The sequence below is a fragment of the Anarrhichthys ocellatus genome, unplaced genomic scaffold (genome assembly GCF_004355925.1).
Source record: "Anarrhichthys ocellatus isolate YVR2014 unplaced genomic scaffold, GSC_Weel_1.0 scaffold69, whole genome shotgun sequence".
Taxonomy (NCBI): Eukaryota; Metazoa; Chordata; class Actinopteri; order Perciformes; family Anarhichadidae; genus Anarrhichthys; species Anarrhichthys ocellatus.
In genome coordinates this window covers 126,802-152,912 of record NW_022280099.1, presented here as the reverse complement: position 1 = coordinate 152,912, position 26,111 = coordinate 126,802, and the positions used below count along the sequence as shown (strand labels likewise).

The window sequence follows — 26,111 nt, the reverse complement described above, 5'->3', positions numbered from 1 at the left end:
CAGTGGTCATTGCAGACGCACCTGGCGGAGATCTGCACCTTCGCAGTCGTATTTGAGCTTATTTACTAGGTTATTTAATGTTTATTTTTATCACGTCTTAATGCCTTTATGTCTAATGTAAAGCACTTTGCCTCGTTGTTGAAACGTTTATTCTTAAAAAGTACCATCTTATGCAACTGGCAAGGCCTTAAAGTCTCTGATAACATCAGTATCTCCAATTCTGCTCGTTTGTCCCGTTACTGACGTGTTTCTAACTTTGTGCATTTACATTTGTTTTACGACAGGAAGCGGTGAACGATCAGAGCTCGTCCGTCCCTCTGCATCTCGGCTCTATCGGCGGGGAACGTGGAGGTCAGTGCGTTCCTACAGCTGAAAACACTACGCGTCATGTGGTTTACCGCCGGCATGGCTGACAGCTCCTCTGAGGACCCAACTTCAAATAGACTCAGCCATCAATTGACTGAGACTATTGCTTGCATAAGCAGACTATAGCTGCAAACGCCAGAGCGACCGTCTGCAGTTCAAAGCCCGCTCTCCCCTGACCTCGTCACCCCTTTCACATTTCTAAGCCTCTCTGAAAATCCCCAACGTCTCTCACTGTGCCGACTGCTGCCTCCACCGGAGCTTCAGTCTGAACGTGGTTCAAAGGAGCAGAAGAAGAAGAAGAAGAGAGACGAGGGCAGCGGAGAACAGCTGGGCCGCTTTCAATTGGCAGAAATCAACTTGTTTTTCTAACTTGTAAAGTGATCGTTTCCTCCCTCGGCCTGTTAGAGAAATGTACAGACTAATTACCGAGTCGCTGAAGAGGAAGAAACGAGAATCAGTTCGTTGTTAAGCGCTGCAAAACAGAGCGACTCTGGCAAACCTCTCTTTTCAATGTGGCCCCCGTCGCCGCAACATTACATAACAGGAGCCGCGAGCGAGGAGCAGCCTCAGCCAATAGCAACGGCCGTTTGCTTCCAGTTCCCAGGAGGAGGTTTAGGGGGGTTGCTAAGTAACAAGCCTTGTTGACCCGGCCCCTCGTGGTAGTGTTTTCTTCCTGGTTGACGGAGCCTGAGCTCCCCGAGCTCCTCCATTCAGAGCTGCCAACAGCAGCGTGATGGAGGGGGGGGGGAGAAGGAGGGGAGAGAGGAAGGAATGTGGGGAAGGAGAGAGGAAATATAAAAAGGTGGAGGAGAGCAGTGGAGCGGGAAGAGAGGAGGAGGACGCGAGGGAATGAAGCATGAAGTGAAATGATGAGGAAAGAAGGAAAAGAGAGGGAGACTTCGTTCATCTCCGTATTTATGCGCACTTTAAAGTATCGCATTTAGAAATCTGAATGATAACGGCAACATTTGGATAAAACTTCCTCATGGGAGTAAATAAATGAATGGGAGCTATGGAGGTCACTGCTACATTATCAAACACTCCCATCACACAGACGCGCTTTCTCAGGCTTCTGATTGGTCAGAATCTTCATCTTCTTCTGTGCGTGATTAGCCTTCAATCGTTCCCGACTGTGAATGGATTTAATCAGACGGACGTTTTATTGGGTTTCTACAACTAAATATTTAGCTTCAGCTCTGCATGATAAAGCAGACTTTTAAGCTCTGTGATTGGATGTTTCTTACTGAAATGCACCTTGGGAGTTGTAGTTGACGTCTGTCCTTCAGTTTTAATGTCCACATACCTAGTTTTCTAACTAGGTATCTTTTGTTGAGACTTATATGTCCGTCCTTCCCAAACACAGAACTCCTAGAAATAACTTCTGCCATTTTACTTCTTTATGTGGCGATGAAGAGGAACGCGACAGGAATGATGAAACGGGAAAATCTTTTCATTAGAAATAAGAATGAAGCAGAAAGGGGAGACATGACAGTTAGAATGTGTAAAGTGAGATATGGGGGAATAAAGAAAAGAGCAGCACAGAGTGAATATAAAGTCCAGGAAGACACTTTTGAAGATGATGTAAAGCTACCTGTGTTTGAATTTGGGTCCAATTTAAAATCAAATTAAGAAACAAAGCTGGAAAGAAACTGGCCTGTATCTCCCTGAAAGCTGTGAAGCTATAAATGGAGAATGAGGACTTCCTGTTCAAAGACGCGAAGTCTGACTGGCTTTAGTAAAGCAGATAGGACACACATTCTGGATTCATCTAGAAGCTGACGGTGGGCCAACAGAAGCCATCGCTGCAGGGTGGTAAAAAAAAAAAAGACCTCTAAAAGTGCTGTTTAAGTCATTTTTATGTCTAAGTTTAAGGCCGTATTTATTTTAAGAACCTGTCAGAGTTTTTTAGGAGCAGTGAACGCCCCGGAGGGAGGAAGGGAGAGGAGGAGTAATAATGGAAGGGCAAACAAAGACAAAGTGAGGTTCACCTCTCACACGGCCTGAGTGGAGATTTATTCTTCCCCGTCTGCTCTGCAGGAGATCTGAGCAATCAGCAATTAGGTTTTAATGGCCGACGTGGAGAGACTGACAGGGCATTACAGCCCGACTCCAGGTCTGTTACAGCCACAGCTTTGTTAGCTGGAGACAGGAAGCCTCTGGGTTTAGATGCCTTTTAAAGCAGATAGACGCTCTATATCTTTTTCTTATAGTCGTATATCAACAAGTATTGTGTGTTTTATTCCTCTGCGCCATAGAACTAAATTCAGACTTTCTGCAGTGTTCTTCAATTAAAGACTATGAAAGACATTTTAATACCACAGAGGAGCATATTTAACATCTTTTTAAGGGCTACAGTTATATATCAACTACATTCAATCATTGACATTTATATCACATTTTCTGTCAGTTATTCCCAGCAACATATAAAGGACAAAGATTCCTCGTAATATAATGAATCAGTGAATGCCACCTGAACTAAGAAAAGCAGAACATTGATGGGTGGCTTCACCAATTAAAAAATAGTTTATATTTATTTAAGTTAACTGAAGTTTTGCTAAAATTGACACCCAAAGAGACAGAAATGGAGTCTTTATTATTATTATTTTTAATTTGTTCAGACGGTACATACTTCTGTATCTCCTAATAATACAAGTTATTGCTTGTTGACATAAGAAATTGTTCCTTTTTTCCGAGCTGCTTTATAAAAACTGTTTCTGTCGGGACAGTGAGGCAGAGAAGATAACACGGTGAGTGAATGAGTGAGTGAGTGTTTTAGAGAAGAGGGAAGTTATGTGATGGACTGTGTGACTGAGTATTCAGTGTGTGTGTGTGTGTGTGTGTGTGTGTGTGTGTGTGTGTGTGTTAAGTGTAGAGGGTAAAGCAGAGTGACGGAGACGAAGAGCAGAAGTGGTGAAGACGAGTGGCGGCTCACCTGCTCCACAGCGAGCTTCTTGCTGGGCTGTCCGGTGATGAACGGCTGCAACCTGCAACACAAACCACACAACACGCCGTCAACACACCGACACACAGACGTGTGTTCATTAGGTTGTTGCCTTTATTTCACTCTTTAATCGACATGTAAAGTCACAATCCTAATGCACTACTGTGCACCTCGCTGTTAAAAGATGTTGCACACAAACAGCAGGTTTAGAAACCCCAAAACATGTAAATGCAATCTGCAGGATACGCAAGTGAAAAAACCTGGAAAAAAAACTGAAATGCCACAACACATGTGTTTCTCACTTTTAGCAGCAACTTGTTGCCATCAACACAGGTTGGGCAATCCAAGTAATACCTGGACCAGAACCACCATTCAGATACTTTGATACTCTTCTTGCTAACAGCAGAGAATGCACCATCATGTCGTTGTGAGGTGCATCATGAAGCTTCTTCACACACGTTAAACACAGGAGCACAGTTTGAATGAAGTGATGTTTCTATGCATGCACTTTAAAGCCAAGTATTCAATCAGACCTGCTCACACTAGTGTTGATACTCCAAACTAGACCAGGTCTAGGTAGTTGTAAATCCCTTCATCACTACGTTAAATAACAGCTCGGCTACATGACCGATGGCTGCAGAATGAAGAGCATTATTCACCAGGAAGCAGTTTAGCAATGTGCAGCTTTTGTGAACCTCTCAGAGTGATGATATTCATATTCCTACAGACATTAGAGGACAATACAATCTCCCACTGTGCGAACAGTTCAGATTACGCTTTCTTATTCACACCAGTTTTTTCGTCCTTCATTTCCATTTCCTTGATTTTTTGGAGTTCGCAGCCTGAAGGCAGCCGCGCAGCACGAGGCCGACGACAGTGGAAGAGCACCAGAACTGGAATGCAGAGCGTCGTAATCTTAACGGAATCCTTCGCCTCTATTGAGTCAACAATAAAATCCCGTCATCGTGAAAGTAACGACATGGATTTCTCATGTTATGGAAAGTAGACTGACGATCAGTCCGGTACTGTTGGTGATGACGATACGTCTGCCTGGCTGATATATTGATCGTTTCATCTTAAACAAGGATACACGTTGGATTTATTTGAGGATAACGAGTGTTCTTACAGCTCTCGCTGCGATAGACGATGTGGTTTTGAGTGATTGTTAAAAGAAAACATTCTTTTCAATCCCTCAGACAGTTCAATGGCGGGCACTGGTGACATTATAATAAATATTAATAATCCGTGTAATATTATTAGTCATTAAGTAGAACAATTACTTTTGACTCTTGCCACCTGCTTGAGGAGCACAGCTGTGTGTTATTAGGGCTCCTTGCAGCCAGTATTATGAGATTATATATATATATATATATATATATATATATATATATATATATATATCCATTAGAGGATTTACTGTTGACACAATAAAGGTTGAGGATTTCATTTCGATTACTACGGCTGCTCTTTGAGTCACTCTCGGCTCCAGGCGACCGGCTCGAATAACAAACGAGAGAGAGGCAAAGTGAAATGAGACCAGAACTGTGACTGACAGGCAGACTGTCTGTCTGTGAGCACGATCTCTTCCCTAGACCGTCACAGAGATAATCAGCGATGAACGTACCACCGCCGGTAATTCCTCAGCAGCCGTCCCTCCGTCCGGAATTAGCATCGTTCCAGGAGCCCCCCCCCTTCCCTGCCCACCCGGCCCGGTGCTGAGCCCTCCCTGGAGGCTTACAGTAAATGCACAACTCTCGCTGATAAGAGAGTGAACGCGAGTTAGCTTTTAATTAATCTGCTTTAACCAGGGGGAAAGAGAGGGTAAGGAAAGAGGGGGAGGATGGGTAACATGCCATCTTCACCCCCCCCCCTCCCCCTCCCCCCTCCTTTTCCTCAAAGCTCATTAGAAAATCCCTGCCAGGCTGGCGAAACACTCCCCCCGCTGAGAGAACTATTCAGGGCCCGAGTACATGTGCTGGACTATACTCGCTCCCCTGGGCCCTGACCCTAGTGGAAGGGAGGAGGAGGGGAGGAAGGGAGGGAGGGAGTAGAGGAAGGTAAGCAAACAAGCAGAGAGGTGAGGAGGAGAAGGAAGCACCAAGGAGCCAAGTGAACAAATAATATGGTGGACTGGCACCATGTAAAGAGGGGCGGAGGGTTCAAGGAAGCAGAGGAGGAGGCAAGGAGGTTACAAGGAGGTGATGGGGAAAGGAAGGAGGAGAGAAGGAGGAAGGTTTGGAAGAAGAAAGGATAAGAGGAGGAAATGAGGGAAGGAAGTCATTTTTTAGAGGAACTCCGACATTCAAAAGACCGTTGAGCGATCACATGAGGATCAATAATCAATACGTGTGATTAACTGTCAGGTAAGCTGCTCCGAGCAGGAAGGTGTTTTTAATCACCAACACGTTAAAAAAAAAGAATTAACGACAATTTATCGACAGACAGAAAATATTGAGATTATTTCGATCGTCAAGTTAAAGCAAACGTCAGTGTTTATTATACGACGTTTCGTTCACAAGTTCTTATTGTTTACGACAAAGCGTTGTGCATTGGGGGGTTCGACAGAAGAATCTATTTTTGGTCAATAGCGAGGAGGGGTCAGAGGTCAGAGGTCAATGCTCATTAAGGAGAAAAATGAGGGTTATGAGATTAAAATAAGAGGCGAGCCGTGAAGCTCTACGGATGGCTGAGATATATCGTCCTCATCGTGCTGTAGCATTGTTAGCATGCTAAGGTTAGCATGTAGCTCCGTCAACCAACCGTCTGCAGTTAGTTTGGGTTTCATTCATCACGCAGAGGGTTAGCTATCTGGTTAGAGTGAGTCGACATTAGTCAGTCATTCAAAAGGCTTCTTTAGCTCTTCCATCCATGTTTTCCGGGTTACTGAGGATATTTCATAACGATCTTTCCTTTGACAGATGTCAGTTGGAATGATCCTCGACGTGAAGAACACGCGGAAAACTCATTTTAAAATCATCAGAAACAGCAATCACACACAAACTGGACCAAACTGTGCAAACTGCAATTCAAACCGATCCTCTTATTATAAATATTTTCATTTGTAATTCTCACAGAGTCTCTGGAGTCTCTCACACTGACTTCATAATGAAACCAGTAGCTCACACATACAGACTCTCTATTTCCACATTCGATTCCCCGGTGGTTTCATTTCCTGCATTAGAGCCATTTTCATATCAATAAAGGCGCCGCTCTCCTCTCATAGCTCTTATGACGGTTCAGCTCGTTAGCAACTCACGCTGGTTTCAATCTCACTCGGTGTTTGTTTCGTTCTACTTCCCATCAAAGGGTTTCAAATAGAAACCCTTTTTATTGTCATATACATATACACGAAATTTGACCTCTTCATTTGACCCATCGGGAGCAGTGGGCTGCCAATGACAGGCGCCCGGGACAGGGACACTGAGGGACACTTCGACACGTGACACGTCCCAGTCGAGGATCGAACCGTTGACCCTGCGGTTACCAGACAAGTGACCCAAGTAAGCCAGTGAGCCACAGTCACCCCCCCCCCCGGACTGAGACAAACCAAAGTAAAGAGGGAATCATTTCATTATTCATGCAATAATCCAATCAATAACATGACGAGGAGGAAGAGGAAGAATCTGCAAACTGGGGGTTGAATGAAATTAGTGCTGCGATGAGCTCGGATGGAAATAGATAATAATAATCTGAGCGTCCAACTCGATATTCCAGCTGGGGACTGGATCCTGTGAGGCACGCACGCACGCACGCACGCACGCACGCACGCACGCCTTCATCGCAATTAAATGAGGCATAATCACAATAAACCCACACATGCAAATGTGGTGCCCACTCATAGTTTCCCAGACACGAAAGCACACACACACACAAAATACATGCAAGCATACAGAGTTACACACACAATGCAGACGCGCACACAGTCCCACAAATAAGAGTTGTGTCCATTCAGGCTGCAGTGCATTGTGGGCCTGGTGTGCAGCTTGGCAGCAGGAGACGCAAATTCAGCCAAAAGAACCGATTGTTTTCTCTTCTCCTCTGGCCGGTCCACACAACACTGACCCCATTTAACACACACACACACACACACACACACACACACACACACACACACACACACACACACACACACACTACCTGGTACTGTGGATTCACAAGGGTAGGGATTATATAGATGACCATGTGTGCGCACACGCACACACACACACACACACACACACACTCTTGTGCACTTACATATATTCTGAATCACTCTTCTACTTCTACTATACTTGTGAGGACTTTCTATGGACGACCTTGTCGCACTGCATAACTCGATCCTCATCGTCTGACGTAGAGGAAGCACCAACAACCCAGCGGTTACTGGAGGACCATTTCCACCACCTCTCCATCACTGGTGTATTTAAAAAGGACATAACCAGCGTGTAACTTTCTGCTTGACCTGGAAATTAATTTTATGCAAAGTCAAAGCAGAGAGGGAAAATAATAAACAAGGGAAACCGTTAATGACAGAGATGATAAAGAAAAGTAAAAGCTGGTGTGAGAGTGAAGGTTAGTCTTCTAGGTTTGTACCACAAAGACCAAACTAAGCCGGATCTCACCGATCCTATCTGGAAAGCTGCTGCGCAGTACTGAGCGGAAGAAGAAAGGGACGAGACCTTTACACTTTTAAACATTATGTTGGGAGTTCTGAAAGAAAATCGAAGGTAAAAAATACAACTTTTCTGTTGGTAAAATATTGAAATGTAAAGCTTGCTTTCCAATTACAAAGGAGGAAGGAGTAGAAATTAAAAACGTATAAAAAGTATAAAGATTATCATCATGGATAAGGACCACAAACATGTTTGAGTCCACCACCAACAACTGTCACATGACTGTTTGAGAACAGACTAAACCGCCCAGATACAATATGATAAATATTGAGCTGGATTCTTATAGGAGCCAGGCTAGCTGTTTCCCCCCGCTTCCACTCTTTATGCTAAGCTAAGCTAAGCACCCCGCGAGCTCTAGCTTCATACTTAACACACAGACATGAACTCAGCAAATCTCCCACCTACAAGCTCTGCCCCGTCACGACTGCAACAACCCAACAAGTGTAATCACACACACGTGTTGTTCAGATGTCTCCCGTTAAATGACTTCTATCGTTAGTGTCAAAGAGGCTCGTTAAGAAAATCACCACTTTCATTCCAACTACCGAACCTGGAGGGGTTTCCATCACACACGCACACGCACACGCACGCACACACACGCACGCACACACACACACGGCCATATTTAATGACCCACTAACCCATCCGTGGCCGTTTGATGGGAGCTGTGACATTTCTCCAGATGGATGGGATTTCTGGGTCATTTAGCGCCCGGCTGCGCACTGCGGCGCTGTGTTCGTCCTCCGCAAGATATTTTTGGGGACCGTGACTGGTCTTGTGAACAGAGATTAGGCATTCATTGAGACGGGGGGCTCTAAACGGCTGTGGGCTAAACACACACACACACATTAATTAATGGGAGATAGTGTGACAAGGAGGGCGTGCAGTGCAGTTTCATAAAGTATCGCAGTGTTAAGAGGCAGAGTTGACTGTGGTGTGTGTGTGTGTGTGTGTGTGTGTGTGTCGTCACAGGCTGGTGGCATGACCAGAGGGGAGGATCACAGTGTTACACACCACTAATCACACAAATGGGGAGGATCACACGCTATTAACACACACACACACACACACACACACACACACACACACGAGAATGAACTTCGGCCTAAAGAAATTAAGTTAAAGAGGAAAAAAAACATTTAAAACAGAATAAAAACAAAAAGCAGATAATTGCAGGCTTTGATGTTTCCAACTTCATGAGCCGTAAATTAGGAGAAAGTTTTCTCAACCCTTTTCTGTTCCGTCCTTTGAAGTACAATGATATCTCTGTTCTACACATAGAACACAATGAAACTGAATGTAAAACGCAGCTTCTTCACAGGAGGGCTGAAGAGATGAAAGGACTCAAAATATAGAGACATAACATGATTTAAAGAACGAAATATGTGTTGCAAATTAAATAAAAAACAAATTAGCATAAAGATAAAATGCTGCTTTAAAATATGAAAAAAATAGATGAAAATCAAATAATATACATAAAATATTCTTAGTTCAAGTTGAAAGATATAAATACACTATTTGGTTAAAAGTATGTGGACACGCCTCTTGTTCCAATGAAGGGACTTTTAAAAGACGCTCTAGATTAAATGAGTCTACGCTCCCTAATCTCCATCATCACGTGTATTTAAATACATAACGTTTGTATCCGGGGAGCACTGAGGCAGTTCATTCTGGTGCTCCATAGCAACGGCAGTAACCATTATCGGCGACTTCCCACAAGCATCTGTTAAGTGCTGCTTTTAAAAGATGAGGTGCCTGGTGGGTACGGAGTGGGAGACACGCTGAACACCTCCATCTCTTCAGGTACCATGGAAACTAAATGGAACTTCCACACTTCTGCTGTAACACACTCCATCACAGGTTTATATCCGTTACATCACTGGAACCAGGTACAGGTACCAGGAACAGTCCTCCGCTATCGCTCATCCAATCTGCAGGCCGTGCATAAGATATCTAGAGACGTTCACTCAGTAGAGTTCAGACCTTCATCTCCCTCACAAACATAAGAGTTGGATCTCACTCGATCCTCCCTTACAGTCAAGATGGCGGCGACGATAAAAAAAAACGTGATTTATTCATCTCGTATCGTGCTTCACTTTAGTGAATCAAGACATTTCCGGTACGGACTTACTCTGCAGATCTCTGAAACCAAACAATTCAACGGATGGCCGTTTTTGAGCCACGACAAAGGCCATAATGTGACCTACAACTGTTAGCTATACTATAATAACGGTCAATAAAACAGGTTTTTCAAAAGTGCAAATTGCCACAACCACAAGAGGTCCTCGAGCATACAGTCATAAAAGAGCACCGAAAATATTAAGTTGATGGGTCCAGTAGTGTGTGAGATTAGCTGTGGACAGACACACACACGCACGCACGCACGCACGCACACTTTCCCTTCAGGCTTATGCCTGGCAGAGATCAAAATAGTAGCACACTCGTGTGTAAACTTTAAAATATCTGTCCGATGCGACATGTCACTTTGAAGCCTCCACCGAGAGGTCAGAGGTCAGGTTACAGGAGCTGATGTAGAAAACGCATAAATCCAGCGGCTGGACGTCCAAACCTCTCCACACCATTTGAGGTTTGAACAGAAAGACAAAAAGAGAAGGAATGAGGTTTAATCAACCAACTGAAGTGAAAGACGCAGAGCATCAAGCTGTCGTTTCAAATATTGTGCTGTTTTACAACAAAAACTGTAAAAAATGAACGAGAATTTGAGAGCAATTATTGAAATTAATGTGGAGTCATGCGTGTGTTCACCTGATGAATACGAGTCCAATGTTCTCTCTCTTTTACCTCCGTTTTTCGTCTCCACCTTAGAAAAACTGTTAGAAAAATGTCTCTTCAGCTGCTAAACGCTCCGCTATGTTCAGCAGCTAGTCGCTAACTGAGTCCGTCTGCTGTTTGCTGCTGAGCAGGTCGTGTTCAGTGGCGTCTTTCACAGCTCGTTCTCTATAAACTTCACTGTGAGAGAGATGAGAGTGAACCAGAAAAGAAAAGTTGAAGCCGGAAAGATAAACAATGAGCTGAAACTCACAATGAAGCTCCGTAAAGCTGATAATTCTCTGTCACATTTTCACTTTGTCATTTGATGCATTGCTTCATTATGTTTTATGTAACGAGAGATTAACCTTTTGTAATATTACGGTAGAAACAGCAGCAGCGAGTCCTGCGTAGTTTGGGGATTTATTGACATTTCGGTCAGGAAAAACGTTGCTTTAATTATGCAGACATTCTTAAAACTTTATCCAAAGGAGGGGAGCATTTTAAAGTTGTAATCCCTCCCTGTGGGACGAGTTTCCCACCATCAGCAGGAAGTCGCATCGTCTTAGTATTCGAGCCCTCACTCCAGACTTTCCTCGGCTCAGACTCACTTCATCGGATGCTCTTCTTCTTCTCCTCGTTTCACTCCCCTGCAGACTTGTATTCGCGTCGTCACCCCGAGTGTCCCGGGTTACTGTCTGCATGATCACATGTGTTCTTTGTCCTCAGTAAAGCACTTCAGTCCTGTGTCTTCAGAGCTTTTTGTCAACACAGTGGCTGTGTTAATGATTTTCTAGTAAAGGCAGATGGTTTTCTCCCATTCATTGTCATTCAGGTTTCACTTCATCTCAGTTTAGATTTAGTGCAACTTAAATAGTTTGATTTGACCGTCAAAGCTTTTACTTGAAGTACAGAAACAAATTAGCAGTTTGAGTTAATTGATCTCTGCTGAGAGGATCTGTTTAATTGATATAACCACACAAGATTAATGTGAAGCAAAACAGTTCAATAATCTAATGATCTCATTACAAGAGTTCTTAAGTATTAACTGGTAGAAAAAAGGTCGAAACTCATATGGCCAATCGCCACATCAAGTCTGAACATTTTATATAATGAATATGTTCGTTACTAATGAATATGCCCTTTTATTTTCTTGACTAATCTTTTAATTATTGGTCTATAAAATGGCAGAAAACTGATTTTCTTTAAATGGTCGTCAGTGTCCTAAAGGTCAAGATGATGTCTTCAAATGTTGGTGTTATTTCTTTAGAGCCAAAAACTCAAAGATTTAGCTTTTATTTTCTACACTATCAGAGAAAACGTCCGTTTGAAGAGCAGGAACAAAAATGACTTTCAGTAAACAAGAATTCCATTTTAAATTTCTTTTTGTATTTTAATTTTCTGTTCAGTTTCATTTCAGCTCAAATTGTATTCATCAACTTTTTTATTAATTTCTCTATGAAGTCATTTTAAATAACTTTTGTCATGTTCACAAGGCATCTTAGTTGCATTTACTGAATGTATTTAGAAAATGATTCTGATATGTTTCCACCTTCTCTGTGCACAAATGTTTTATTAATAAAGGTCACCTCATCAAACAAGTATAAATCTAAAATATATATATATATGCTGTATGAATCAACTTGTGTAGTTTACGTCACACAAACCAGTAATATTCAGTCATAAATATAATAAATAGTAATACAAGTACCACGTGTGGTCTCGGTGGGATTCAAACCTCTGGGAGCTTTAGGAGCTACCGTTCACAGTGTGGAGCTCTCGGCTTCCTGCGTGACAGCAGCGATTAATCTGAGCTCAGTGGGAGGAGTCAAGTCACTGTTGGAGGTCGGAGGTCAACCGGCCGTCAACTGAGCCGACAGCGGCAGACCTCGGTCTCCACGGAGACCGCTTACAGCAGCAGGGAGTGGCTCCGGACGCGCAGTCAGAGCTCACCGCGCGACATGGCCGCCGCGAATAAATCACTCCCCGAGGAAACACGGAAACACACACACACACACACACACACACACACACACACACACACACACACACACACACACACACACACACACACACACACACACCACCTCCAGATGAAGCTGGTGGAGTTTTTCCTGCAGCCTCAGTTGTAGAAAAATCCTCTTTTTGTTGTTTTTGTCATAATTTTTCTCAATGTTTGAGTTTTGCTCATTTTTTTGCTTTTATCTTGTGCAGTAATGATAATGAAGGTAAAAAACACATTTTTAGGGCGTCCTAGTGACCGAATGGTTAACATGCAGAAGTACTCGGATCTTTTACTTAAATAAAAGTGGCAATAATACAAAGTAAAAATAATCAGTTACAAGTAAAAGTAAAATGTGTTTGAATTTTTACTGAAGTAAAAGTATGAAAGTTATTATTTGCATCAAACTATACTTAACAGTAGTTCACTGTAGGCAAGAAGAGGAACCTCGTGTTCTGCTCTTATGCTGAATCACATCTCATCTATATCTCAGATATTTACCCGTCAGTTGGGTTTTTAAATGATGTTGTGATGCATTTAAAAGAGGCTGTAAGAACTAGTTACATCGACTGTTACAGAAGATTTTAGTCGCAGAGGTCTGGTTCAAGTACACGAGTGTTTTAAGAGTTTCAGGTTGTATTTTCACTTTTTTCTCTAAAAGCTCTCCGTCTGACTGCCCTCCTCACTTCTTCTTCTTCAAAAAAAAAAAAGCTCTTCTGTTCGTCTTTTTCTGCCTCCTTCACCTCCACAAGGAGGTCACATCTTCCTCTTTCTGTCCGTCCTCTCCCCTTTTACCTTTCTTTAAAAAAAGCTCCTCGTGTTTCTCTTGTTGCTCCTTGTCCTCCTCAAAGCTCCGGTCAACACTCTTTACCGTTTAATAACGTAATAAACCTTGTATTACCAAAGAAGTTACATTCACTTTAGTTCAAATTATGATTTACTATTTTTAATACTAATGTAATATATGTATGTCAACAACTAATAAATGTACTATAAAAGTAGTTCTAAGCAGATTTAAGTAGATTCAGTCACCTTCACTATAACGACACATCAAGGTCTCTCTCCTTCATTGTGCACCGTGTATGAAATGTCTGTTGACTTGTGGAATTAATGTGTTTATGAATTCACCAACACTAACTCTTTGAGCACATACAGGGCGATGTACAGATGGTAAAGAGACCTGCATTAATAAAGAGCCTCTAATTTGGTTCAGAATCTTTCCAAAAGACACGTTGAAACACGCGGACAGGAGGAGCCGGGGATTCGAACCGCTGACCTTCCGACTACAGGACGACCTGAGCCACATCCGCCCGACAAGAGAAAGTAACAACGTGTCGTCGTGCGTCTCCTGATCTCAGCCAGAGGAGATAAACACCGTTCTTTTAACAGATATAATCTATAAATCCTCATTTCCATATAAATGCCATGTTAACGTTATTTTGTTCACTGTGATGAAGATTAATCTGCAGTCAGAATATTAGACGCACGTTATTGCAAAATCGCTCGACTATGAACAACCTTCATCACAAACACTGATCCCACTTCAACACGTAGTCCAACAACTCAAACTGGCAACAGATTATAAAGTTATTTTGCTTTACCTTTTCATTATTCTACAGCCATTACATTGTGCAATAAACGTTTACTTAATAATGACATCATCGCCATTAAGATTGGTTTCCAAGCGCGAAATCTCCAGTTCATGAAAAGTGAAGCCTAAGCTTCATGCGTTAAAGCTGCATTCTCTCTAGTGTCCACCAGGGGGCGACTCCTCTGGTTGTATAGAAGTCTATGAGAAAATGACTCTACTTCTCTCTTGATTTATTACCTCAGTAAACATTGTAAACATGAGTTTATGGTCTCAATCTCTAGTTTCAAGTCTTCTTCAATACAGCATGATGTTCATTTAGTACATTATGGTTCATTTAGAGTCAAACAGACCATAAAGCAGGGTATGCTTTAGGGCGGGACTACTGTGATTGACAGGTTGCTATCACAGCTTTGTCTGAGAGTTGTCTGTGTTTTCGTCTTACAACTTTAAACCTTTCAGAGTTTGTTTTTCACTTCATGGTAGTTAATTGTAACATTTTAGTCACCTGAAAAACAAGATGGCGACGTACAAAAAAACCTGCAGTCCACAAACCAATGGGTGACGTCAGTGACTACAACCACTCCTTATACACAGTCTATGGGAAACAATAAAAGTAGCTACCATGAGCTCCAAAAGTCAATAAAAGTCGCCAGATGACGTCATACGCTCATTTGCATATCGGTGCCGTCTTTGCGAATACATTAAAATGAAGCTTAGTGGTTATGTCGGTGGCAGCGAGCGAGAGACCTCCTGCTGTTGGCTGTGATTACATGAATGAATTACAATATAATGTCTTTGACGATTTTTCTTGCTTTTTGCCTGATGGTCTGAATAAGCCGCTACATTTTTTGGCTCTGAGGGAATAGGAAATCGATCTGGTTGTCTTTGCGACAGCAACAATAATACCACTTGGTTGTCTCATGTAAAGCCACCTTAAGTGCAAATGAAAGTATTAAATTGCATCCAGATGGGAGGCTTTTCTTCCTGCCAACTACTAACTAGCAAAGAAAGATTTGTTTTTCTGTTTGAGGAAAATTTTGACTCGTTTCTCTTCTATTCAGCCTCTTTTACATCAACATTTTAGGATAAATTCCCTCTGCTTTCATCTCTTCCTTCCCGTCTTCTCTCTTTTATCTCTCTTGAACACACTCACTCATCTATTCAACGTACTTTCATGACAACTAAAGCACACACGTTGGCTTTTATCTCTTCCTCGTCTGTCCTGCCCTTCAGGCTTCGGTAACGCTTGATGACTCTCTGTTGGCCGATCCAGACTTCCTGCTCTGCATCACGGGGGTCAGACTAGGACAGATGTGCTGGAGCTGCTGCTCCATCATGTCCTCCTCAGCTCTAACTTGCACTTTCCTTAAAAAAAAAGTGTGTTTTTATCTTACAGAGACGTCAAACCACAAAATTTTATACCCCTCTCCCATCTATTAATCTCAGCCTCCCCATCCGGTCTCACTTTCTATACTTTCACTCCCGTCTGTCTCACCCTCCCTCCCTCCTTCCCTCACTCATCCACTCCGCAGCGACTCTCTCTGTTAGGCTATCAGTCTCTGCCGGGCTTAGCGGCTCGTTCCTAATCAGCTTACTGCCAATGAGACTAAGCCTGAGCTGAAAAGGCGATTGAGGGAGGCAGTTTAGCCACTGGCTGACAACTGGCAATAGCTGGGGGATGGTGTCAATAAAACTTAGCGGGGAAGGGGAATAAAATATTTAAAAAATGAAACTAATACATCATCATGGGGTTTTTAAGAGCGTGGAGCACGACTTGAGAGTGAAGATAGGGAGGGACAAAAGAGGAAGTATCTCAGTGTGTTTCGGTGTTAAAGCGTTCCTCCGGGTGGAAAGTCTTCAGCTGCTAAGCCACGCCGCGGCTCTGTGAGGCCGTGAACTACCACAATAGTATCAACTCTTATAGTGTCAACATTTTCGGTCGCTGGCTGGGCCGTTTCTTTTTTCTTCTTCTTTTTTTCTCAGTGGCTAAGCCGTGGATAAAAACTGGGATGTTTTCCAAATGGCCCAGTTTCTTAGAGTTCCCCCTTTCGAAAATTCCAGCCCTGGCTGTCCCATTAGTTACAGTGTGAGCCGCGCTGGAGAACAAAGGTTTGGCCGTTGAAAAGCTGTTTGGATAAAAAAACAAAAAAAAAAAAAAAAAAGGCTGCAGAAGGGAAAAGCTGCCGTCGCTGCTAAGCGAGCAGAGCCGGATGTCCAGAATCAAAGAGGTGCTCTCATTTCTCTGTGTTTTCATGAGGAATGGGTTCGCCTGAGGAGGGGGGGGGGGATTAAATGTGTGAGCATCTCTCCGGATGAGAGTGGAGGCTGAAAGACCAGGATGTAAATGTGCTTCATTTAACATGCGACCAGCAGTGGGATGTCTTCAGATGCCTCTGGCATGTCCCAACTAGCATGTCATGGCATTACTGGACAGATTTGTGAGGAAAAATAGTAAAAGTACCCAAATCACTGTGGAGCGGAGCTCATGTTAACATTCAGGACCTAACACCGCACTTTCTCTCTCAGTCTCTTTAAACGCATTCCTGCATATGAATTCAGAATCTGAAGCCAGTGGGGGAAGATTTTGGTAATCGGACATGTTCTGGTTTATGTTTGTAGGAACTAACACCAGCAGCAGAAATAGAAGAAGAGGGAACAAGCAACGTCCGGTTCTGAAAAGTGAAGTCAAAGCTTCATGTCTTAAAGCTGCATTCTCTCTACTGACCATCAGGGGGCGACTCCTCTGGTTGTATAGAAGTCTATGAGAAAATGACTCTACTTCTCTCTTGATTTATTACCTCAGTAAACATTGTAAACATGAGTTTATGGTCTCAATCTCTAGTTTCAAGTCTTCTTCAATACAGCATGATGTTCATTTAGTACATTATGGTCCATTTAGAGTCAAACAGACCATAAAGCAGGGGATGCTTTAGGGCGGGGCTACACAGTGATTGACAGGACACTAGACAGGTCAACAGAGACGTATACGGCGTCTCTACGTCACTCCTCCTCAGTCCAGATATGGTCACTTCCTGTTCACTGGTTGCAAAAAAGCTAGATGGCGACGGACAAAACGCCAAACTCGAGGCTTCAAAATGACAAACCAACGGATGGAGAAAAACTAAGTCTTCTTCAAGAAGTCAAGGTAACACGAGGTGAGTAGCTGTTATACAAATGGTCACTTTGTGGTTAAAAGTATTCCTTTAAGTAAAGATGTGAGCTTTACTAATAACCTTGACCACATGTAGGAACTCATTTTGTCTCAAAAATTGTCAAGTCAGCTTTCTAAAATGAACAACCGGCCAACACGTAATTCCTGAAAAGCTCTTGTTTTTGCAGAAACAAGCTTTTAATCTCATCAGCAATACGTGGCTCGTCACATGGCTGGTGGAGAGAGAGTGTGTGTGTGTGTGTGTAGGGGGGGTCTCCGTCCGTCTGTTTGTCTGCTAACCTCCACTAGCATCCAACGGGTCATTGGTCACAGTTTGCAAGGGGAGGAGAAGGAAGGGGGGAGGGGAGGGGAAGGAAGGGGGGGGGGGAATCAGAGGCTTACAGGGAGGGGCTGCAAACCACAGACAAACTACACACCCTCCCCTAACACAGCTGGTCGCATAACAAGGAAAAACATCCTCCTCCATCGAGTGCACCGGGCAGGAAAATACGACACAGACTGCAGTCCGACCCCCCCCTTTTCCTTCACTGCGGCTGGAGATTTAACTCCGTTTTTCCTGTTTCTGTAAAGTTTTTTTTCCAACGCTCGGATGACTTTTTGACTTTCTCATGACACCTGCTCCGACAGGCTGAAAAACCTGAATGGGAAGCATTTCCTTTTTTTTTCTCCCCTCGGCCGTGGCGAAGCGGCGTCAACATCTGGCCAGAACACTGCTGAGCTCTCCAGTTGGAGCTCAATCTGTGGGTCTGACTTTACATTTCTGGAAAAGTCAACACAGACCAAAGAGGTTGCCCCCGACTCCTCCTCTCACTATGTAGTGAGGAATTCTCTTTTTATTTCTTTCTCCATAAAAAGTCTCTAAAAACAGATGAAGAGGCTGGGGCGGGGAGAGGGGGGGGTCTTTGAATGGGCGAAGAACAGATGAAGAAGCAGAGGAGGGAGAGGAGAGAAAAAAATATCACTGGAGGGCAATTATCTGGGCTATTTCTGGAAGACTGCTTTTCCATCCTCCAGTAGGGATGGAGGGAACAGGGAGGGTCTGTTTGGCAGCTGCCTGCAGGAGGTGGAGGGCGGAGAGACAGGAGGAGGAGGAGGTGGAGGGGAGGTCGAAACAGAAAGAAGGAGAAGTGAACAGGAGGTTTGAAAAATAAAAGACTGTCCAGTACAGCAGGGGTGTGAAGGGCCGAGTCAGGAGTGAAAGATGAAGACGAGGGGAGGAAGGGAGGGAAGGAGGTGAAATGTGATGCAAGGACAGGATAACAGAGAGAAGAGCTGCAGGCCGGAGCTCTGAAGGCCGGTCATCAGCAAGTAGAGACACTAAGTTGAGGAAAAAAAAGACAAATTGACAAAGAGGGCACGAAGATGATCGGAGTTCAAAGAGGAAATGCGTTACAGGAGACAATGAACTGAGAAGTAGATAATCTGAGGACCCGAGAGGTCGAGAGACGATTACAGCTGAAGAAATACTGGACCTCTATGAGACGATAAAAGTCACCTCTTATGGTGAAGACGAGACTCTAAAAATCTAAGTACACACGAACCTTAAAGCTTCAATATTTGAATCAGAACAATGGATCAAAGGACTAGCGTGATGCTTCTCATTGTCTCAAGTTCCCCTCAACTCAACGGAGCGTTTTAGCTTCTTTCAGCTCGTCGTTTTGTTTTTATTTATGTCGTTTGTAACAAAGGAGCTCTAATAAACCCAGTGTAATCAGTCAGAGAGCAGCTGCTGAACACTGAGGAGCTTTTAGCAGATAAAGAGACGGATCTCTCTCTCTCTCTCAGGGTTGAAAGGGAAACAGACCAGAGGTGGAAAGGTAACTTCTGAACTTTAGATTGAGTAAATGAGCAGCTGCTCCTTCCATCTGAAGACTCATGAGAGGCAGCGCAATAATACCACCTTACTCCTCTGGTTACAGTATGACGGCAACACTCAGTTTCTCTTTGGTCAGAATTATTGAAATGTGAAATATGTCGACTAAATTCTGATCAGAGCGTCTCAGGTGGTCTGTGGACGGTCTGCTTTCTGTTAAAGCCCAACATGGAGGGGCAGTATTCAGTTTATATTCACCGTATGGGGAACAAACTCTCATCCTCAATGACCGGTCGAATACTATTTTAGCTTGTTTGTATTTTCTATTCATTGTAATTAAATGTGCTTTTATAATGTGTTTCTTTTGCACTTTGGCTTCTGAAACGTGCTTTACAAATAAACATGTCTTGTTGTGAGTTTAGGTGGACGTTTGTGCTAAATGTGAAGAACGTCCCACCAGGAACGGACCTGATGCACTACTGTAGAAGTCTTTGTTTTACATCTGCCTTCTGTTGTGCAACCCTGTGCTGCAAAATGAAAATAAATGATCCTTGAATCAAATATTCACAGATTCCAACTCTTCACTTCAGCTCAGCAGACTTCTTAACTTCGAACAGACGTCACAAATACCCTCGCTCCAGTAAACAGCTTCTCTAGATGCTTGTAAGTCTCCATCACCCAAAAGAAGTCCGTCAAGCCTCCAGTTCATGTAATCTACTGAATGAAATCCTCTCTGACCTTTGAACACAAGTAAAGCAAGATGTCTGCCGAAGACACCGAGCCGGAACATCTTCCTGTTCTCAAACTGCTCTCATCGAACTCCGTCACACCGGCCCTGCAGCTCATTCTCAAAGTCCTGTGATCAGACTTGTCCCAGTCAAGTGAGGCTAATTCGCACCATGTTTTTTGAGCGGAAAGAGATCAAGAGAAGAGATGAAAGACACAAAGAAGAAGAAAAGAAAGGCAAAGAACTCGTTAGTTGCAAAAAGCCCAAAGCGAGAGCGGACCTGATGGTGCAGATACAACGAGCCCAGAGCTGCTGCTGAGGGCTTTAAACCGAGCGACACGCCGAGGATTAGAAAAGTAGGAGAATAGAGGACGGGAGGAGGAGAGAGGAGGACAAAACCAAAAAGAAAAAAAATCTAGATGAAGAAAGTGTGAAGAAGACCGGGACGGATGTAGAGCAGAGAGACACAGAAAGAAGATGGGAACTAAAGTGAGAGGAAATTGAGGGGAAAGAACAAGAAAGCAATAAGAGACACTGAAAGAGGACAGTGACGGAAAGATGGGAGGTAAATGGGGGGGGGGGGGGGGGGTGGAGGGGGAAAAGAGAGAGCACCAGAGCGGGAGTGAGAGAGAGAGAGAGAGAGAAAGAGAGAGAGAAAGAGAGAGAGAGAGAGAGAGAGAGAGAGAGAGAGAGAGAGAGAGAGAGAGAGAGAGAGAGAGAGAGAGAGCACTTTTCTAGAGTAGAAGAAATGACGGCAGCAGGATTGTTTTTAGGAATTGCTTTTTCAGGTGGTCGCCTGAAGCGGACAAGAGATCTCGAGATTACTGAAAGATACGAACACTTTTCTCTTCAAAGGACTATTTTCACCAAACGTTCACAGAGTTTCTGATGTCGTGACGGGCAGAAAGGAGAACACGTTCAACGACTAACGACATCAAATTCAACATAAGTAAAGGCCGCGTATAGGCCATTTACAAAAATCATACTGAATATCCTTAAAAGACGCGTTAGATGTTTGATTTGATGGTGCAGTTTGCAGAGAAAAGGCAAAGAGAAATGTGCTCTCTTTGTACGAGACACCAACACCTCACGACACAAAAACTCATCAACTAAGACCAGGACCCCCACTGACTCAGACTCTCACATTAACACATTCCGGCAGTCTTCATGATGCGACGTTCTCAGTGGATTTTAAAATCCTCTCATGCTGTGTGATGTCAACAGATTCCCAGAGCTGCTGGTTGTTGTTTTTATAATCTTCGTGTGAACGAATTTGCAGCAACTAAAATCAAAAGGACTTACAGAGAGTAACGGGACCTCTGCAGGTCAAGCACACTTAATGTTTGACGGATTATGTGTTGATGACGTGACGCAGAGCAGAAATACAGTATAGTTACATAAACAAACAGAAAAAGATCAAGTCTTTCAACATCGACAACAAAAGTTGAAGTTAAACACGAGATAGGTGATTAATTAGAGCGTTTTGGGTTTGATTTTTGTGTTGGATTTTAAGAGACGGAAGAAGAGAAAATATTAAGTGCAAGAGAAGAAGAGAAAGACTCCGGGCTGATCTTCAGCGACGAGCATCCACACGAGCAAAAACCCTGGAGCGGAGAGGAGGGAGGCCAGACCACAATGCCTCAGTGTAGCCCCCTCAGCGAGGCCTCAGAACAAGGCACAATGCCCACACTTGTCAGCAGGCCTTCTCCTGCACGTCCATAGGTCTCTCCCTCTTTCTCTTTCTCTTTTTTCAATAACCAGCACAACAACCTTTTCAGGGGCCCGGAGCAACGGTCTGCTCCTCCACCACCGGGGCCTGAAAGAGACCATTCTGTCGCTCAACGGTCGCCGTTTGAGATGCTTTTTTGTCCGTTTCTCATTCCAGCGCTACGAGCGACATGCTATGAGAGAATGGGGTCGATTATCACCATCTTGTTGCCTCGCGAGGCCTCGGGGCATTTTCTCCTGCTCCTAATGGCTCGAGGGTAGAGCTACTGGAGAAGAAACACAAGCGCAGGGGTCTGACAACATTGTTGTGCATCCAACACCACAAAGTGGAGAGTTCAGCAATTTTGCTGATAAATGGATGCAGCGAGTTTTTTTTTTTTTTTCCCATTCAGGAAGAAAGAAAATGAAAGAAAGTGCAGAATGAATGATTCACAACAGCGACGCCGATGAATGATTCATTGACGAGAGACGGGAACGCGTTGTTTAAAAATTCAAACGGGTCGAAACACTTCAGGAGAGAGCGTCCATTCTTAAAAACACAACTCCAGACAGGTCTTGTAGCGGGTGGAGCCGCTTCCTCAGACGGATGAAAGCCCAAACAATGAAACCGGAGATGCTCCTTCATTCATGGAGGAGATGCAGCGGCCATTAGCCAACTGGAGCAGCTCAAATCCAGCAGCCTCTCAGCTCTGTTGGCATCCGTCGCTTGTTGTTGGTTTGGTTTAGTGGCAAAGCTCACAAAAACAATTCTTAGTTTCAGGTGATTATACACCAATGAAAAAAGTTATGTTATATTCCATTTCTGCCAATAGGTCCCCTGAAATGCTACACACTGGCCCTTTAATCTGCCGATTATTAATCGTTTAGTCTATAAAATGTCAGAAAAAGCAGGAAATTTCTATTTCTATATTTTTGGAGTCAAAGCGATTTCAAAAGTTACTTTTCTCGACTAAATGATCCCATTTAAAAAAAATCTTTGTTAAAAAAGACCTTATTGACAGAAAGAATGACATCAATATAACTTTTCAACAGTAGCTCATGTTTTTGATGTCAAGAAACAAAGTCTGAGGTGACATTGAATGTTTTGTCTAAAGAGGAGCAGAAGGTGGAACTCGTCTGTCCACTAATGCAGAAAGTGTCAGATTCCCTTCTTATAAATGAGATTGTGATCTTCAGATGATTCACAGTGCAGCTCCATCATGATCCATTGTGTTGGAGACCTCGAGGACCCCCCCTTCAAAATAAAAGCGTTCTCATTTTTTCGTCCGGGCTCTCCCGTTGCTGTCCGTCCTTCAGCGTTGTCACGAGGATGAACGAGACACTCGAGCAACAGGATGCAGATTAAAGCCTCATCAGACAGACGGACACTCTGCTGGAGTGTCCTCGAGCAAGACGCCGCACCGCCCCTGCCAGCTCCACCGAGCCCAGGCCGACCTCTGACCTCCCTGTGGAGGGGCGTGAACGCGCCGATCAATGGAGCATCACATTACCACCTTCTAAATGGGGAGTGCTGTAATGTGTCATAATCTGAGTCATCAATCATCAGGAAGAGGAAGAGTGTGACGTCGACCCCCTGAGACGAAGGCTCTCTACTGGCTTTGGTCCAAAATCGGAGGTTTCTAAAGTTAATTTTCTATTTCTTTAGTTCTTTTCAGTTTGTTCTTCAATTGCTGTTTTTCAGTGTCATTGTCAGGGTTTTTTGTGTTTCTTTATCTCATTTTTTCTGTGTTATGTTGTACCGTGCATATTTCTCCTTCTGTATTCTTCATTCTTTTGTAAATCTTTAGATTTTTGTATTTTCAGGGTTTGTAGTATTGATAAGCATCCGTTTTATTTTCCATTGTTTTTCTTTTTGGTCCTATTTCTCTGTTTTCCATTTTCTACCGTCTGTTTTTACGTTGTCTGTAATAACAGAAACTTCTAATGAATCGTTGGCTGGTTAAAAGGCAAATGATGGAAACCACACCAGTGGTGGATGGAGGCGTTTGGGGTTCAGTGTCTTGCTGAAGGACACGTGGAGAAGAGGAGCTGCAGATTGAACCACAAACCCTCAGAATAAAGGACTCACTCTTGAACCACAGCCCTCCAAATAAATCATCATCAGCACAACTTATTAAACATTTTAGTTGGAGAAGTGCTTAAAGTGTTCCATATTTGACCCGTTTTACCTTCTTTTGTACACAAACAGAATTCTTAAAGTCTCAACAGTTTGTTCTCTCGTTTGTATTTGTTTACACTGTTGAGAGCCGAGTGATGGACAACTTCAGATAAAGAGCATTTTATAAATGCACTTTATTTGACTTGAAGAGAAACTGGTGCTAAAAAGACTCCCAACTGCAATGAAATACTAAAATAAGCCGACTTATCAAACTGCTCGGTGGGTCTGAGACCACATACAGTGAATTATCACAGAGCTCAGGACAGGGTTTACGGAGGTCTAGCAAACTGCATCCAGATGACGAACCACGATGGAGGATGGGGGGTCCCTTAATCACTAAACAGCTGTCTCTACAGGACTCCTATAAAGCTTCAAGATGGTCCCTAAAACCAACATTAACTGAGAGGGCTTTAAAAACAGAACCATAGGAAATCAATTTCCACCTACACCAAACAAACTGCAGCTTTTCTCCTCGCTGCAGAAAACCCATTAAAGTGGTCTGAAAGGCCGTGGATCAGGCCTGTGAATGCATGTCGCAAGAGGGGGGGGGGGGCAACAGCCAGAGACAAATCCTGGCAGAGAAGGTGGACGGAGACAAAATCCCACAAGAGTTGAGAGAGAAACCAAAAAACAAAACACTAAACTGAGCATCTGTCCTCCTGTCGCAGGTGATTATTCTGGGCGACAGGAGAAGTGCCGCCTCATCGTTACGGAGCGAAGCCGCTGTCACGTGCCAGAAAGTAAAACCTGGTGTTTGGCAGACGAGGAGCGGCCGGTGTTGCATCAGCCACGAGCAAACACTCTCCGTCCATCTCGCCTTCATTCAGTCGAGCATCTGCTGTTTGCTCTGAGGATTATTTACCGGTTTGAGGGACTGAGCAAACGTAATTAAAAATGGATTCATCTACTCTAGGTGTTGTTTCTAAGCGTAGGGAAGGAGCTGCTGGTTGACTTAGCAGGTAACAGTGTTTAACAGAGTAATTAACTGATTAAAGTCTGGAGTATTTAACATGACGGACATCTTGAAAACGACAGCACAACAGCTGTTATCCTCACGAGGTCCTGTTTACTCAACATGCATCAGGAAAAGAGAGATGAATGTGCAGAAGGAGGATTTCAAGAGAGGATTTGTTCTTAAAGGGGAACTCCACATTAAAAGGTGCATCAGGTTGTACAGGAGTTCCTATAAGTGTATTCATCCCTTTCATGAAGGGATGAATTCATGTTTATATCATCTTTTTTAAACGTTTTCCTTCATGTTTTATCTATTTAATCCTCTTTTTGTAATATGGACTTCACGTCCACAGCAACATGAACCGATTGATTGACTAGACAGCTATTAGTCAGAGTCGATCGTATCTCCCAACTGCAGCAGAAGAAGTATATTATGTTCAGTTCAGCTAATGATTCATTTAATCAATCTGTAAGTCTGTAAAATGTCAAAAACCGGTGCAAGAAAAAAAGCCCAAAACAAGACGACGTCGCCGTGAGCCATCTTTGTTTTTGGCTTCATCTTAAACTTTAAAATCTCTCTCTCTCACACTCACACTCACTCACACACACACACACACACGTCACCATTTAAACAACAACACTAAGCTTTGATATTTCGTTCCCTGAACCCCGATTTGTCCTCATTATTTCTTCATTTCCCAGAATGACTTCTGGATCCTCTGAGAAATGCTGCGAGAGTGTTTTTTGTATTCAGAGAGATGTTTTAAGTGACTTTATCGTCAAAGACATTAAGAGCTTTTCTCAGTTGAGGAAAAAGTGGTTGAATCTCTCGGTCAATTAAAGCCAAGATGTTCTTACAGGTTTTGATAAACCGGAACATATTTGGTGGTTTATTCTAAAGAAACCAGGTACAAACTCCGATCAAAAAAAAAAAAGCATAAAAACGTGCCGTCCACCAACCTCTTCCCCAGGCTGCTGAGCGGCGTGCTGAGGCTGAGAGGAGTTCGAGGAGGATTGCGGTTGCGTCCCGTCAGTCTGGCGGCGGACGGCTCCCTCTTCGGGGTCTCGTCCTTGTGGGCCGGGCTGGCGGGGGGCTTGATGTTGAGGTCCTTCAGGACGTCGTAGTTGATCTTGGTGGAGATCTTCTTCTGCTCCAGCATCTTCCCGATGGCCTCGTCCGCGGTGTTGGCTCGGATCGGAGGGTGCTTCCTCGAGGGTCCTCTGGCCTGTTGCGGGGG

At 43.6% G+C, this 26,111-nt stretch overlaps 1 protein-coding gene across 1 annotated transcript in view; it reads right to left on the bottom strand.

The window, feature by feature from the left end:
• Positions 1-26,111, bottom strand: part of brf1a (BRF1 general transcription factor IIIB subunit a) — an 84,515-nt gene that overhangs the window by 7,174 nt on the left and 51,230 nt on the right. Inside the window, exons 15-16 of the mRNA XM_031873137.1 lie at positions 25,834-26,099; positions 3,299-3,350 (exon numbers count right to left, since the gene is read on the bottom strand). Of these exons, the coding sequence (XP_031728997.1) occupies positions 3,299-3,350; positions 25,834-26,099 (318 nt within the window). The remainder of the gene's footprint in view (positions 1-3,298; positions 3,351-25,833; positions 26,100-26,111) is intronic.